At 41.3% G+C, this 15,919-nt stretch overlaps 1 protein-coding gene across 1 annotated transcript; it reads left to right on the top strand.

Annotated features, from left to right (window-relative positions):
• Positions 1-2,379: 2,379 nt before the first annotated feature.
• ap1m1 (adaptor related protein complex 1 subunit mu 1) lies at positions 2,380-15,095 on the top strand. Its single transcript, XM_035633958.2, has 12 exons — positions 2,380-2,579; positions 4,422-4,578; positions 4,710-4,777; positions 4,864-4,994; positions 5,717-5,864; positions 6,339-6,465; positions 6,617-6,759; positions 7,704-7,775; positions 8,075-8,233; positions 8,505-8,630; positions 13,749-13,824; positions 14,244-15,095. Exons 1-12 carry the CDS (start codon positions 2,538-2,540, stop codon positions 14,264-14,266), a joined length of 1,272 nt encoding a protein of 423 aa, XP_035489851.1. The 5' UTR covers positions 2,380-2,537; the 3' UTR covers positions 14,267-15,095.
• Positions 15,096-15,919: the final 824 nt, after the last annotated feature.

The raw sequence follows: 15,919 nt of genomic DNA, 5'->3' as shown, positions 1-15,919 counted from the left end.
AAGGCATATGTGGACACTGGTTGTACAAATTCAATGTTGACACTGGGTGAAGGGCTGTAAGCATCACTTTTACACACAAAATGTTGTATTTGGTGCCGTGATCAACCAAAGCAGAGAGGTAATAATGCATTTGAAGTTCCAGAAGTTCACTCTGACAGTGTCTGCTTGTGTATCAGATGAATCAACACTCTTCAGTGTGTTTATGGTGAGTCATAGTGAACTGAGACAAGCCCATTCGACAAACAGGTCAGACCTCTGTACAAACATGTCCCAATAACTACACAGCTACACCGGCCGATCCCCAACTACACTGTGTAGTCCCACACACCAACACTGAGTGTGGAAGTGGCATCTGTTATATTTGGCTCTGCGGGTCAGTCCACTTGTATCTATGACTTCTGACAATGTCTACACTCCATCTCGACAGCCAAGGGATCAGAGGTCTGTCACTCGGAGGAGACACAGTTGTCTCACTTGAGCCTGGTGCTGAAAGGATTTTCGCTCCACAAGGTGGGGGTGGCGTTCTTTCAGGGAAGTACTGGGATGGTCGTCAGTTTTCACTTATAAAACACATTTGTACTCTTCCGGCTTGTCGCCTCCTTATTCAATTAGCGGTCCGTTCAGATTTATCTTACGACATTTCCTCCAAACTACCCAGTCGTATACCTTTTGCGCTCCTTCATCACTTCGATCCCATCACTGTGTCACAACACAGCTGTTTGACACAAGCCAATGCTTCCCGGCTTAATGCTAAGCCAGTACCAAGTCAATAATTACACCAGTAGCTTTGTGTAGCATAAAACACTGACATATTAATGACATGGTATAATTTTAGATATGTAAAGCAGCGCTTCTACTTATGTTTCAGAGGTCTTGTCACCCCTGATGAAGTCATTATTTTTGTTGCTTGGCTGCCATTTAAGTTTTACACATCAGCAGTTTCTATCTTGTCAGTGGGGCGATCAGCTGCATCAGGTAACAGGTATAGAGTGACTGGATTTAAGTACCACGCCAGGATTTATGAAAGTGAAACTTCAACTTCAATAAATATTGACACTCAAATTTTCCACTGTTAAACAATACAATTGAAATTCATAATGAGTTGCTAGTTATAGGCCGATAAGTGAGGATGTGAAAGCCTGTGGTTAGCAGACACTAGATGGCTAAATGTATGCCAATACCACACCCACACACTTCCTGGAACATTGTCTGTGTGATTTTGGTCTGTGGGACTATTTTTCATGGAATGAGCTAGGCCCCTTAGCTCTAGTTAAGGGACATTTTAAAGCCACAGAATACAATTATACTTGAGACAGCGTTTTGATCTGTTTGGTAAAAAAAAGGCTCATTCGTCCACTTGCCTGGCGTTCACAGAGCCCTGACCTCAAACCCATGGGACACTGCTGGGATGAACTGGAACGCCAACTGCAAGCCAGGCCGTATCACCTGACATCAGTGCCTGACCTCAAAAAACCCCAGAGGAAAGTCCATGGTATTGGAATGTTTTTTCTTTTCTTTTCAATTAATGTGTAATGAGGCACTTAGGTTGTTTCATTTAGCTCTACTCAGTTGCCTCCCAATCTGTTTTAGGCATGAAATCAAGTGAGGGATGGAAAGGTTTGTATTAGTCGCAACACTGCACTGAAAAGTCACATTAACTTGTAAAAGGGTCACAGGAAGAAAACACAAAAAATAATGAATGACAATGATGGAATAAAAGTTCTTTATTCAACTGACTTGGATTTTTAACTTGATACTTCACTGTTGTATGTATTTCTGTATTATCCTCAAATCCTATGATTATTCATCACATAATGCCATATTCAATGTTGAGCCACTATTGCTCACTGTTGCTGTATGGCGATATCATGTGGTGATCATCACGTTGTAAGAGCAGTTGCTTCATGAAAAAGAAAAAGAAAAAAAGATTGCTGTCAACAATCACACTGGCTATTTGTCTAGTGCAGATCATCCCTTTCTCCAGTAGAGGAAGCTACAGGAAAAAACAAAGCTGGTGACAGAGAGAGAAGCGGATTAACACATAACACATTTAAGAATGTTTGAAATGATTGCTTTGCCTGAGCACGTCCTACAGATCTTTATCCACCTGCTGAAGCTTTGTGCCTTGGTCTTTTTTTTTTTGTATTTGACAATAAATCAGTCGGAACAAACTACCCTGACTTGATTATCAATTAATTTACTTTGAATAAATCGAAGTGCCATCTCTTCTGAAGGTTCCCTTTCACTGATTTACCCACATATAAGGTGAAAATATAAACGTATTTATAAAATACTTATAAAGAATGTACCTTTCCCTGCCTCCTGCACCAGTTCCTCCCGCACCTAGGGGGCGCTCGTTACAGAGCGGGTCGATGTAGCGAAAAAAAAAAAAAAAAAAAAAAGGAAGAGTCGCTTTCCTCCAGCCACAATTATGAATTAAAATCGCTTGTTTGAATTCAGACGGAGACACTTATCATTACACGGCATCACAACGTTTGGCAGACGAGCTGAAGTAAGCTCGTACAAAATAGTCCGAGATGTCTGCGAGCGCGGTGTATGTCTTGGATTTAAAAGGAAAGGTAAGATAACGGCACACACGTAGCTACGTTGCTAAGCTAACGTTAGCCTAGCCAAACGCATTCCTCACTGTGATGTGGCTTAATCCGCAGCAGCGCAGCTAGTAGTAGCAATGCGGGCGGATTAAATGCTGTGTTATAGGTTTTGCCTTTCAGCTCAAGACAGCGTGTTTGATTTCAATAAAAGAAGCCTGTTTCAAACTGGAGGAACAAAAAAAAATCATCAGGCCGCTGAATGACAGACAGCTGCTAGCAGCAGGTTGCCAGACCTCCCTTCGACATGAGTCAGTTTCACGCATTCTTGCCCAGATGCAACACTAAACATGCGCTGTATTATATATGTACAACATAGTTTCAGTCCCGAGCGTCTCCTGGTCAATTCGGCTTGAAATGATTTAATCTAGATGAATGACACGTCGGGACATCCGGTTTACCATTTGTTGTGCAGCTGCTTGTCCACAGACCTGTCACAGAAGAGACTGCGGAGGACCGTTTGGTTGAGACGAAGGATGCATTCGTAAAAACACGAGAGTGGGCTTATATTATCACGAAACATTTGACATATTGTCGTCAACGTGTTTGCCGGTGTGGTGCCAAAAAGGGATCGTCTGCCAGAAACTGATTTCCGTCCTTTTTGCCAGATAATACGCTGCGTCTCATGGGTTGTATCGGGGCCCATGTAAAGGTATTTTAACAGGTGAAATACTGCATGGGTTATGACAGAGCAGGTAAAATAATGCAGTCATAAGGATCATTTCAGAAGGATAAAAAAGCAACAATTTCTTTATTTTATACATTACCCATTACCATATATAATGTTGATTGTTTACATATTCAAAACAAACATATCAATCAATCAATTACAGTGTTGTAATAGTAGACATACAAACCTACCATACAATATGATCATATCTCCTTATGACGCTATAAACGGCTAACACTTGTGCCACAATTGTGTTCATTCGCTTACAAGAAACGTTCAAGTTTCATAAACACACATATCTTTGATATTACCACGGACATAAAGTTGTGTCATGTGCCCATTATGAGAGTTTGATCCTGACGATCTTTTCTCTTTTGCCAGACGATCACTTTTTGGCACAACACAGGTATTCAGGGTGGGATTTAAATCTCAAATATTTCATTTAAAGTCATTTGTTTGCGCACAAACTAAATTAGGGTGAAACTCATCTCATGATGTAAAGACTCAAAAATGGAAGTAAAAATAAACATGTCCTTACTCTACTGTCGGCCAAGATTTTAATAACAATTTCTTTACAACACATCCATGATAATCCTCACGGGGACCTTCCACAATGTGCATTGTGTGAAAACTCTTGATTCGGATAATCTTGAGTTGATGGCAACGTTTTCCCTTTCCAGAAACAGAGGTCACTGAGTCAGCTGCGCTTGGTTGGCAGGTTGTGTCCAACCCTTTATGTGTCCAACAAACCCGGAGTTGTTTACACTCCCTGACTGCTGAGCCCGAAGAAGCAGTCTGACACAGAGAGAGCTTCATTTCCTCATTGACAAAGTCAATATCATTGATTTTCTAAATTTAACATAGGGAGCAGATTAAAATCCCAAATGGACATTAGTTTGTTACCAATGTTACCTCCCCATCAGTATAAGGACGGAGCGGGTGATCTCATTCTCTTACATTCAAATATTATTCATCTTTGCTGTATCATCAGCTCAGAATAAAATCTGTATACACTGTCTGTCTTTATAACACAATGACTCTGGATGTGGATGATGACTGACAGGTCGTCAATCAGTTCTCCTGCACTTATACGTTAAAAAACAAATTGCAAGTTCCACCAATACTGTTTTTTTTCCTGTCAGGTCCTGGTGTGCCGAAACTACCGGGGCGATGTGGACATGTCAGAGATTGAGCACTTCATGACCCTCCTGATGGACAAAGAGGAGGAGGGGACGCTCTCTCCAATCCTGGCCCATGGAGGAGTCCGTTTCATGTGGATCAAACACAATAACCTCTACTGTATCCTTTTTGGTAACCGCATGGTATATGTACTCAGGCAACTTCTCAGCACCTGGTATTATATTTGATTATGTGACTGTTTGGACTTTGAACCCTTGTTCTGCTCATATTCTTAACACACAACACATCAGTGGTTGCTACATCCAAGAAAAATGCCAGTGTCTCGCTGGTCTTTTCCTTCTTGTACAAGATTGTTCAGGTAGGATTGACCTGATTTTAGTCTATAGCCATTTTGGTGAATAGGAGGACACAACACTAACAAAGCCACATGTTCGTGTTCTTCAGGTTTTCTCTGAGTATTTCAAAGAACTGGAGGAGGAGAGCATTAGAGATAACTTCGTCATCATTTATGAGCTGATGGATGAGCTGATGGACTTTGGTTATCCTCAGACCACCGACAGCAAGATTCTGCAAGAGTGAGTATCCTCTTGGCCACAGTCTCCCTGCAAGAAACTAAATTTACATTCATAAGCAATATGAAACATTAATACATCCATTGTTGATTAATAGTGGATTGTATTTTGACGGTTCTTTAGGCAATAAAATGATAAATGATCAAACAGGACAGAAGCTCATCAGTCTTTAACAGAGTCCAAACTAAACCCAAAATGTATTCTTTTAAGAATTATAAGACACAGAAAAAAATCTGCAAATTGTAACAGAAATGAACCTGTTCTGTCTTTTTACCTAATAACCAATTTAGGCTATTATCAATGTTCTTCAGTATTTAGGTAATTGTCATTGTTAATTAAGTGTTAAATGTCACACTCATGGTTTCATTTCATTATGTTTCTTAACAACCAGGTTAGCCGAATGTGTCAGTCAGGCTTTTTGACAACGTTTTATACCTTGACTGCTGTGAAGCAGTTAAACTGGGTTTACATGTTGCTTTGTGGTATTGCGCTGAGAGCAGTACAGAACTTACTTTCCACACTGAAAAGAAGTGACCGTTTAAACTGTGGTTGACGCAGCAAGCGAACTCTGGATTTCCCCCAGTGCTCTCTTAACTACAGTAATAAGACAACCATGCCAGTCTCTGTTCTCCTTTGATGCTTTCTGGGAACACGCCACCGCAGACAGACGATTTCCCTTTTTCTCTCTGTTTTACCTCATTGTTTTTACGATTTTTGTCCATCAGATACATTACCCAGGAGGGACACAAGCTAGACACTGGCGCCCCGCGACCCCCCGCCACAGTAACCAACGCTGTCTCCTGGAGGTCAGAGGGCATCAAGTACAGGAAGAACGAGGTTTTCCTGGACGTCATTGAGTCAGTCAACCTCCTGGTAGGAACTGCTTGTTTTAGAAGCACTGTTGCTTAAGGAATGCCAGTCACTGAGTTTGTATATTTCCTCCCCTTGTGTCACAACATACTCATAGCGTTAAAATAGCTGATTGTGTTATGTGTGCTGTGATTTCTTTAAATGGCTAAAAGATTTATTTGAGGGGCCTCTTTGTCCCTCCGGCCCTGTTTAGACCTGGCATTAACATATGTCTCTGATGATCTCATCACAAGTGAACACCTCTAAGCTCAGGTGTGACACACATTCAAGATATATTGAAGAGATCTGATCACACCATTTTCAGACGTGGCGTTGGTAACATGTTCTTTTAGCAGTTGAACTCAAATGCATCCTGGGCAACACAAGGACCATCTACTCAGAAGATGTCCTCTAACCTGCTACAGTGCCATAATTAACCCTATACTTTTCTATACTTTTCACTTCTATACTGACAATTTCAATCTCTCCGTTTCTCAGGTGAGTGCCAATGGAAATGTTCTCCGTAGTGAGATCGTTGGCTCCATCAAGATGCGTGTCTTCCTGTCAGGAATGCCAGAGTTGCGGCTGGGCCTTAACGACAAGGTTCTGTTTGAAAACACCGGACGTGAGTTCCCTTTTTTTTCCTGTGTCATACACTACATCTGTTATCTCTATTTGCAAATGCATTTTCGAGCTAGACCTGATTTATAGCAGGCTCTTGTATTTTTCTCCTTCTAAAATTATATCTATTGTTTGTTGTTGTTTTTCCCATGTAGGGGGGAAGAGTAAATCAGTAGAGCTGGAAGATGTCAAGTTCCACCAGTGTGTCAGACTGTCTCGCTTTGAGAATGACCGCACCATCTCCTTCATTCCTCCTGATGGAGAGTTTGAGCTCATGTCCTACCGCCTCAACACTCATGTGAGTCCTGTGGTTTTCAACCATCTCTCTCTCCTCATGGACTGCGGCAAAATAGTTTTTTAATGAGAACTGCATTTAGAAGCCGCTTGTCAAAATTATTTATTCTAGTGCGTCTCACATAAAAATATTAATGACCACATGTTGTTGCAAGATAAAGAAATGGAAATATCCATCTGTCTTCTGGAGATATCCCCATTCATCTGAATACCAATGTTTACAACTCTTTTAAGGCAGTCCATAGATTAAATATTTTTGCTCAAACAAATTTAGCCTGGAAAAAATTAAACGGAACCAGATCTTCATCATCAACAAGATCAGATGCGTTTCACTTACCAAAAGCATAGTCATGACAGGAAATTAAATTTGCATGAGTAATGTGACTGGCAATAGGCAGACACTTGATAAGATTCGGATAAGGCTCAAATTCTCAATAAATGTTTCACAATAGTGTGTCCGAGTAAGCCTGTGAGGCAGGAGGTGATAGAATAGTTTTTTTACGCAAAACAAAATAGTTAGTGCTTCAGTCAGTATCAGCCACAAAAATGTAGTTTTGGTCATCTCGTATAGTATATATATTTAGGATGATACACAAAGAAAAATGTTGCATAATTACGCAGTGTGCCAAGTGGCGCAATCTGTGCTTCTCCCTAAAATTTGCTCTACAACAATGAGAACACTGGTTCCACACAATGTAACTACGAGATATATATTTATATATTTGTATATTTGAACTATTTGTTTTGTTTGTTGGTGGTGGAAACAAATCAAGCGTAAGTCTTATTCTTACACTTTGATTGTTGGTTCTTGTTGTAGTAATACCTGCTGTACACTAGGTGGTGACTGTGTCATATGCTATTTAACTGTCATGTTTGTAGAATGTGACAGAACATGTTCAAAGTGAACTTGTAAGTAATATAAGTTTGTTGTTTGTGTTTGTTGTTTAGGTGAAGCCCTTGATCTGGATTGAATCGGTAATCGAGAAACACTCCCACAGTCGGATCGAGTACATGATCAAGGTTAGTAACTTTTTCAGCTGATGCACTGGTTGCCATGGCATCTGTAGCAGTGTTTTTGCTGTTGTCTTCCCTGGCTGCTGGACTGTGCTAAAGTTCAGACTGACTCAGGTACTGTATGTTTGCAGTCACAGCCAAGAATATAGTAATGGTTTTCAGGAACGGTTTTATTATTTGTGGATCTTGTTGTCACGCACGACTAACCCTGATTAGATAATTCTTAATTGAAACAATCATTAACTTGGATACCGTGTATAGGCGAGACGGGGTGTAAAACTGGACCTTCGTGTTTCCCATCTCAGGCGAAGAGTCAGTTCAAGAGGCGTTCCACTGCCAACAATGTGGAGATCCACATTCCAGTGCCAACGGACGCTGACTCGCCCAAATTCAAGACCACAGTGGGAAGCGTGAAGTGGGTCCCAGAGAACAGCGAGATCGTCTGGTCAATCAAGTCCTTCCCTGTGAGCAGAAAAGCATGACTCATGAATATCATACACTTGGATACAAATGACTATACAATCTTTTGTTTGGCTTCTGGGTTGAAGTTTCTTATTGTCCTAGATGGACTAAAAAAATTCTGCTTTTGTGTATTTACTTGATAAAAACTCCTGTAACCAAGCGAAGCTTCCGTGATTCCTTGAAAACGTTTCTCTCTTTTAACCATTACAACTCAACAGGTCTTTCCAGATTTTTGGTTTTGTGTTACAGAGTTTGTGTTGTGACTTGTTGCAGGGTGGAAAGGAGTATTTGATGCGAGCCCACTTTGGTCTGCCGAGTGTAGAAGCTGAAGACAAGGAGGGGAAGCCACCAATCAGTGTCAAGTTTGAGATCCCGTACTTCACCACCTCAGGCATCCAGGTACGTCCTGCACGCACACACATCATGACCACTGTCGAACAGTAGTTGAGTCATTTGTTAAACTTACTTGCGGCAGCACATGAGCTGCTGCAGAGCTGACTTAATTCTCCCATGGAGAGATGAGAGGAACTGGGAGTGTTTATTGCAGGAAAAATTTACTAAATCTGTTTTAACAGTTGGTCAAACTGTGTTTATCATTCCTGTACAATAAACCATCAGAGAGAAGATTCAAACAAATGTTTCTTTGCACCTGCTGCGTGATTATCATCTAGTGCAAATGGACGCATAGTTCACATATCTCATGGTTCTCGGTTGTTTCCTTGTCATCGCGGATGTAGAATTTATGGCATGTAGCTGGGTCTCGCATATGTCCTCTCGCTCTCTCCCCAGAGCAGGAATTCAAACAATTCACATTTGTCTCCTTTGTTGGCCAGAGGGGGCAGTAAGGCAGCACTCTTAGACTGAGACTCCTGTTGAACAAACCAGAAAGCAACTGCTCATCAACTTGAACTTGTCCCTTTGCCTTTACGTTAATGACAGTGATAGAAAATTGTCATTCGTAGTTACAGATACTTAGATTCATTGGATTTTGATTGTGATTCCCATGAGACTGAGAGAGAAGCTAATGTTTTTCCTTCATGTTTGAATGAAAAGTCTTGCTGACCGCAGACGTGCACAGATGTGCAGCATGTACAGTATAATCACAGTTGTCCTGTGATTATATGTGTTGCACTACAGTAACACAAAATTAAGTTTTCCCATGTCTTGATGTGAGGACTCGCTGCCAACTTGACAAAATCCATTTGAATACATCTTATTATTGCCCTAAAGGACAAAAGGAGTTTTGCACAGTTTTAACATGAACACACATCAGTTTTCCCATCAACCAGACTTCATTTGGCGTTGTGCTTTAATATCTAAAGCAATACCTTGAGATGTTGAGAAAGATGTTTAATCCAGAAGTTGTAAAATACTAGGATGTTCAATAAAAAACTGGTTTTCCCAGGAGCAAGGCACCAGATGTCAGCCACTGCCCTAAAGAAGAAGACACGTTCTTTAAATGAACGGGCTTTTAAAATGATCCCTCACATATCTTAATACAAAAATACAACATTAATAATAAAAAATCAGAGGGAAAAAAATAAAGAAAAGAGGGTTTTTTTCTTTAGGTTTTGGGTCAAAACCTCCACACATTTTTTACTTTGAAAGCCCTTCTGATTATCAGCTTTCACATCTGGTTATGGTCAACCTCTTTACCAACAATCCCCTCAAGGGTTTCAATATTGTTATTGCAAAAAATTTGGTTCCTCTTATGTGGTGGACTTAACACACAGACTAGAGAAGGTGCTAACTAAGCAGCTATATCAGTTGTTTTTTTACTACCCGAATCAAAACATTCCCAACGGATAATTAAATACATTTCTAGTAAAGTTTTTTCACTTGTTGAAGCAAATAAAAAGAAATGCAAATCTCTGGAGCAGCCGAGCTTGTTCACTGATCATGAATGAATTCTCCCATACGACAGTATAAGCAGGTTTAATAGTTCAAATTGTATATGTACTTTAAAACTGACTTTAACAGCAACCGGTGTATATTTTGACGATGAGCGCTGTTATCAACTTACAGTAGAATCTTCACAGCTGACAGAGGCCTGACTTGCTGACAAACTCTTATTCACTTCTTAACTTTTAAGGCTGGTTTCTGTAATAGAGCATTAGAAGTCATATATTCCAGCTTGTCCACATTTCCTGTGATGGTCAATAAAACATGATTAAGTTGTATGGACATTATGCAGCCCACTCGGAAACGAAGCCCTCAAGCCCAGTTTAATTGAAATATATCATGCTTGTAATTAGGGCGGTTACAGCAGTATAAGAATCGTCAATTTTCGAGGTAATTTGGCAGCTGAAAGAAAATAATCTCATTTTTTTCTTCCTTCCCTGCAAATCTTTGCCAATCCATAAATTAGCAGATGCTCAAATAAAAGCAAGTGTATTGAGCTCGGTCCTGTTTGGACCTGGTGTTAACATCTGATCACAAGTGGACCGCTCTGCTCACACCTGCCGTCAGTCCACACGTGTCTCTGGTGAGCACGTGATCAGATCTCACTTCCCCACTCTGTATGCAAATAAACACAGATGTTAATATCAGGTCTGAACGGGGTCGTCGTGTGAAGTTGCTTCGCATATCCATAGGAATCATTCTTGTGCTGTATTATAAGCTAACATAAAAATGTCTATAAAAAAAAAATTCGAACAACTAAATAATTGTATTTAAATTATAAGCTTCATAAGCAAACTGTTAAGATGTCCATTAATGATACAGGAGAAATATACTAATACAAATATAGGCAGTGTCGCTCCTTTTTTTAGTGTTTTCCTTGAAACAAACATGCTGATCTAATAATTTAAATGGGTTTACAATAAACCAAAATTGAATTTGCCCTGTACATAGTTTAAGTCAGTCTCCCATATGAAGTTAAACAAAATCAAAAGTTAAATATGATGAAACTTATGAAATTGCACCACAAACAGGCCAAATGTCAAGTTTTTTTAAATCTTTTATCTTATCTTATTTTTTAGTATCTTCATGAAAAGCTCTTGTTCTGAGAACCACCGAGGAACCACATTACCGGAGAGCTAGAAGTGGCTCGTTCAGGTTGAAAAAACAACTAATTCTTCAATATCTGACATCTTTCACTTTGTTCCACACAATTCGAGAAGACCATTCGAGGGCTAAGACCTAAACTTGATTCTTTTGTTTGTTCTGATTCTTAATATTTCAAGAAAAATCAAGTTAAAGCCTAGTTTGAAAGTCATGAGACATTACAATCCAGTTTTCTTACAAGCATGCTTATTTTGCAGAGATATAATTGCTGCAGTTTACCCGTTTGCAAGCTGTTGACAGCCTCTACAGCTTGTTGTTGCTCCTCTTCAGCGTAAAAAAAACAACAACTTTTCTCAGCAGTCACACTGCGGTGCACCCCCACCATCGCAATGGCAACCTATTAAGAGCCATATTCCCACCAAACTCTTGTTTCAAGCGTTATTACAGACTAACTGCAGGCTCGGATGCAGACTAATGCAGTCAATAACATCACTCTCTACGTGTGAGAAGAGTTTAATTAGACACATAAACGTAACACACGTAAATATCAAAGCATGAGAAAGTTCCTCTTAACTCCACCACTAAGTGTAGGGGAGTGCACATGTGAAGTGTGTGTGATGCACGTAACTGCACCTTATAAATTTAACTAGAACTGGAGGCACCCACCACTTTTGGCCGAGTGGCAGTGAGAGCAGAGCTGTAGTTACGTTTCCAAGTCGCCCATCGTTAGGTGATGTCCAGAGAACCCTCACATGTTGGCAGATGCTCTTCAGGGGCCATGTAGCTTCCACCAAAAAGCCTGATAAATCCAGACCACACATGTAGTCTGTACTTACCAAACGAGATACAACAAACAGTCTCCTTTCCTCTTCTCGTCTTACAAGCCATAATGATATTTTGCGGAGGACGGCTTTTGATGCCGTTTTGCTGACTGCGTACCCACGGTCAGACCGACTCGCATGTTTGGCTCGGGGAGAAGTGCTGCGCCGGCAGACTCGGTGATCCCGTGTCTATATGTTTGTCGTCATGTGTCTGGTGGCCGAGGCGCGCTCACTCTCTCTCTCTCTCTCTCTCTCTCTCTCTCTCTGACCTCACTGTGTAGTGGAAGGTAATAACAAGGCGGCCAGTGCCGTGGCCTTACCAAAGGCCTTACCCACAGATTCCTGCCCCGTCTGTCCCGCTTTCAGCTGGGAACCAGCGTGACGGAGACGTCGCACGGCGGCTAGGGGTCGGGTCGTGTCAAGATTAACTCTGGCTGCGGTCTCACCCCTGCATAAATACGTTTTGTTTTTGTTTTTGCATCAGGGATTGTGTGAAAGTTATTGCTGCAGAAGCACACTAAAGCATAAATATGTCTGAATTGTTATAGATATGAATGAGGTAACATTTCATCATTTATTAAGTCTACACATTTGAAAACCAACATGAGTAGTTTCTTAAGTTTTCAAGTTTCTTGCACACAAGCGGGAATAACAGTTTGCAATGATGTTCAGTGATGGTCGGGACGGCAGAGTATTTTTATAGCCTTTTCTCGAAATCCAGCTCTGTGGTAACACGGGTCTGGTGAAATATCGGGTAAAGGCTTGTGAAAGTTGTGTCTTGATTATTGCTGATTTGCCTTTTTTTTTCTCCGCCTCAGCCACAAAAAATACAGTGATGTAAATTGACTTTGTGTGTACCTTGAAAGCTGCTCTGTAGCTGCTTCCTTCTTCTCAGTGTGACTCATACTACTACTTCCTCATAAACACCACTACTCTTACTACCAGCTCGCCACAAGCCAAAAGGAGAATTCTGCTGTGTATGTTTTTGAGTACGATGTTCTTGACACCTGTTGTTTTGCAAGGTGGCTCTGAGAAGTTAGTTCTTTACTCTGTTGCAGACGAAAGCAACTTCAGTCAGGACCCAGAGATGAAGCAAAACACTGTATTTAAACGTTCCTAGAAATTTTTCATTGTGCATAATCACTTCACCAATAAATCACTGAACAGGCTGCAGACCTGTGGAGTTATGGGCAGATAATCATTGACGCGTAAGTAGTGTAAGTCTTAATTTTATACAGTATACGTTTGCGGAGTTTGCATTGTCTCCTCTTCTAGAAATCAGAGCCCTAACCTGCATGAGGTTATATATTTCCCATACGTGTGAAGATGCCTCTATTTTTGTTTTGTATTACAAGTGCCCTATAACCCTGCACGGAATAAATCATTTAAAATATGGATGAAAAATTATTAGGATTAGGTTTGGGTACCTTGTAAAAAAAAGTCACTTAATGTCAACCAATGGCAACTGACATCATTGCCATCCCCAGTGCAAACCTGAAACTGTTCATATTTAAGGATCCAGTGTTAGAAACAATCGTATATTTAAGGCTTCTTGGGCAAAAGTATTCGATAGAGCCCCTTACCGCGTTTCTACCTGCTTTAAATTTGAATGCAGATGAACGAAACTTGGCAGGCGCGTATATTTTCAAATGCTTCTCTTATATTTTCTGGCCTTGCTTTCTTTTGACAGGTGCGCTACCTGAAGATCATTGAGAAGAGTGGATATCAGGCCTTGCCGTGGGTGCGCTACATCACCCAGAACGGAGGTAGGTTAACAGTTCACCCGATGCTTGTGCTGAGTGCCCATATGTGCATGTATTGGGCAACAGTTGGGCAATGCAGTGCAGTGTGGTGGGAACTAACTTTGTACAGATGAAAATCTCTGAAAAGGGGATACACTATAGAACATAAAGCAATGTGGCAACGTCCTGCAAAATGTGAGAAAGTGAACTTATTTTTTCTCTTTTGTCGTGGAGCTTCCCTGAACTTCGTATTGAGTTTACCGCGGTTGCACATGTTGGCCTTTTTTCTAATGTTGCCACTAATTGCCAAACATCCTCATCTCATTTCCTTTTGTATTCCATTCATTCTGGGTGGAAAGCATCAGCTGCCTCCACTCGATTTCTCTCCGATTCCCCCTTTTTCTTTGTCCATTTGATTAAGTCTTTGTCCATTTCCTCCTCAGATTACCAGCTCCGGACCCAGTAGGCAGTGCTTCAGCCGGCAGTAGGCAGGTGGAAATCAAGGGGGGCGGAGTCGAGCCGCTAATGTGATATCAATGGCAGGTGTCAGTCATGAGACCAGAGGACTGTCAGTATCTCCTTTTGTTTTGTTGTTGTTTTATTCATTTCCGATCAATGCATATGTTAGATGGAGTCTTTGGTCAGGCAAGGTTAAAAAAAATAATTATTATATTTTACTACTGTGTGGCTCCTAGTGTGAGCAAGGCCAAGGGCAGTAGGAGTAATGTTTACATCCAACTGATACAGTACAGAGTAGTTGTACACAATCTATCACGGTGGGTCAAATGGCTTGAACGCAGATGTTACAAATCTCATTTAAAGTTACTGTCGTCACCTCAACACAGGTCAATAACTCATCGGTCAGTTTGAGAACGATATTTTTTACATGAAGCCTCTTTGTTCTGCCACAATTCCTTTTTTTTTTGGTGATTATCTGTATATATTTGTTACATATATTAATGAACTTCAATCCAGTGTTATTAGTTTCATAACTGTAAATTAAAAGGTAAATTCCTTCATTATGTGTAATCACCTTCATGCGGTGCCATTGAGACATGTCAGGGCAATGCCTTCCTGCTTGGCTGTTGTGCTATGTAGTCATCAGTTCGACTCCCTTGACATTTCAGCTTTGCAAAACAAACTAAAAACATTAAAAATGCTGTGAGTCTATATCACATGTTGAACAGAATACCAGTTGAAAACCCCCTCTTTTCCAGCCCAACACCTGTTTCCCTTCCCCCCCTGTCTGTAACCAAACAATTTTAAATCATTAAATGTCTATTTAGAGAAAAGTGTTCCGTGGCCTGCTTGCATCATTTTTCATATGATGTCACTGCAGTCGTCAAGGTGAGCGTTGGCATCTGCAGGCCCCTGTCCGACAGACCAGTGAGAAGAAATGCTGAATGAAGTGAAAACGCTCTGCAGAGACACACAGAGGAGGGGGAGGTTTTTCCTGTATCAGGCATCGTGGTTGAAGCTAACCCTGGACGGTTCTTTCCATCCCGTCCCGGAGGTATTTTCTCAAACAGTGCAACTCTTAATACCCAGGTCCCGTCATATCATAGGCAACCGAAAGGCCAGCGCTCTGTAAACATACAGGAGCGCTGGGAAGGATGTGACTCAAGCTGTGGTCAGCGGTCGCAGACATGTTGAGAGAAACGTAGGATGGACGAAACACAGACTGGTGATTGTTCGCGCCAAAGCCAGGCTGCAGAGGTCCTGCATGAGGTCATTCCTCAAGTTTGTCTGTCTGTAATGGGCCTGTAATGTTCTCAAGTCGTGTGAGTCAGTCTAAACAGGTGCTGAAGGTTGCGACTACATGTCACCATGACCTGAAATGCCAGATTTGTACTTGTTCACTTGTCACATGTTGGACCCGATCGCGCTTGGGAGCACCTGCTTTTCTTGTAACACCCACACAAGCAGGTGTGACTAGTCTCGAGGCAGTTGGATTTTCTCACAGGCGAGAATCCACCTTGTCAGGCTCCAAGCAGTGGCTCCCTGTGGCCACACCACTGTGGTTCGGACCAACTGGCGACGCATGTGGGGGTGGGAGGGGGGCAACGGGCAGTCATGGGCGTGTGACATAGGTGTGACGACAGAGAGAGAGAGATGACCG

This window comes from Scophthalmus maximus, chromosome 5 (assembly GCF_022379125.1).
Source record: "Scophthalmus maximus strain ysfricsl-2021 chromosome 5, ASM2237912v1, whole genome shotgun sequence".
NCBI classification, from domain to species: domain Eukaryota; kingdom Metazoa; phylum Chordata; class Actinopteri; order Pleuronectiformes; family Scophthalmidae; genus Scophthalmus; species Scophthalmus maximus.
Note: the sequence above shows the minus strand (reverse complement) of the source record. Positions and strands in the feature narration are given on the sequence as shown.

Coding starts and splice junctions, on each gene's coding strand:
- ap1m1 (XM_035633958.2), top strand. CDS start 2,538: ATGTCTGCGAGCGCGGTGTATGTCTTGGATTTAAAAGGAAAG. Junction 5,865..6,338: donor TTGAGTCAGTCAACCTCCTG/GTAGGAACTGCT, acceptor TCCGTTTCTCAG/GTGAGTGCCAATGGAAATGT. Junction 8,631..13,748: donor TCACCACCTCAGGCATCCAG/GTACGTCCTGCA, acceptor TTCTTTTGACAG/GTGCGCTACCTGAAGATCAT.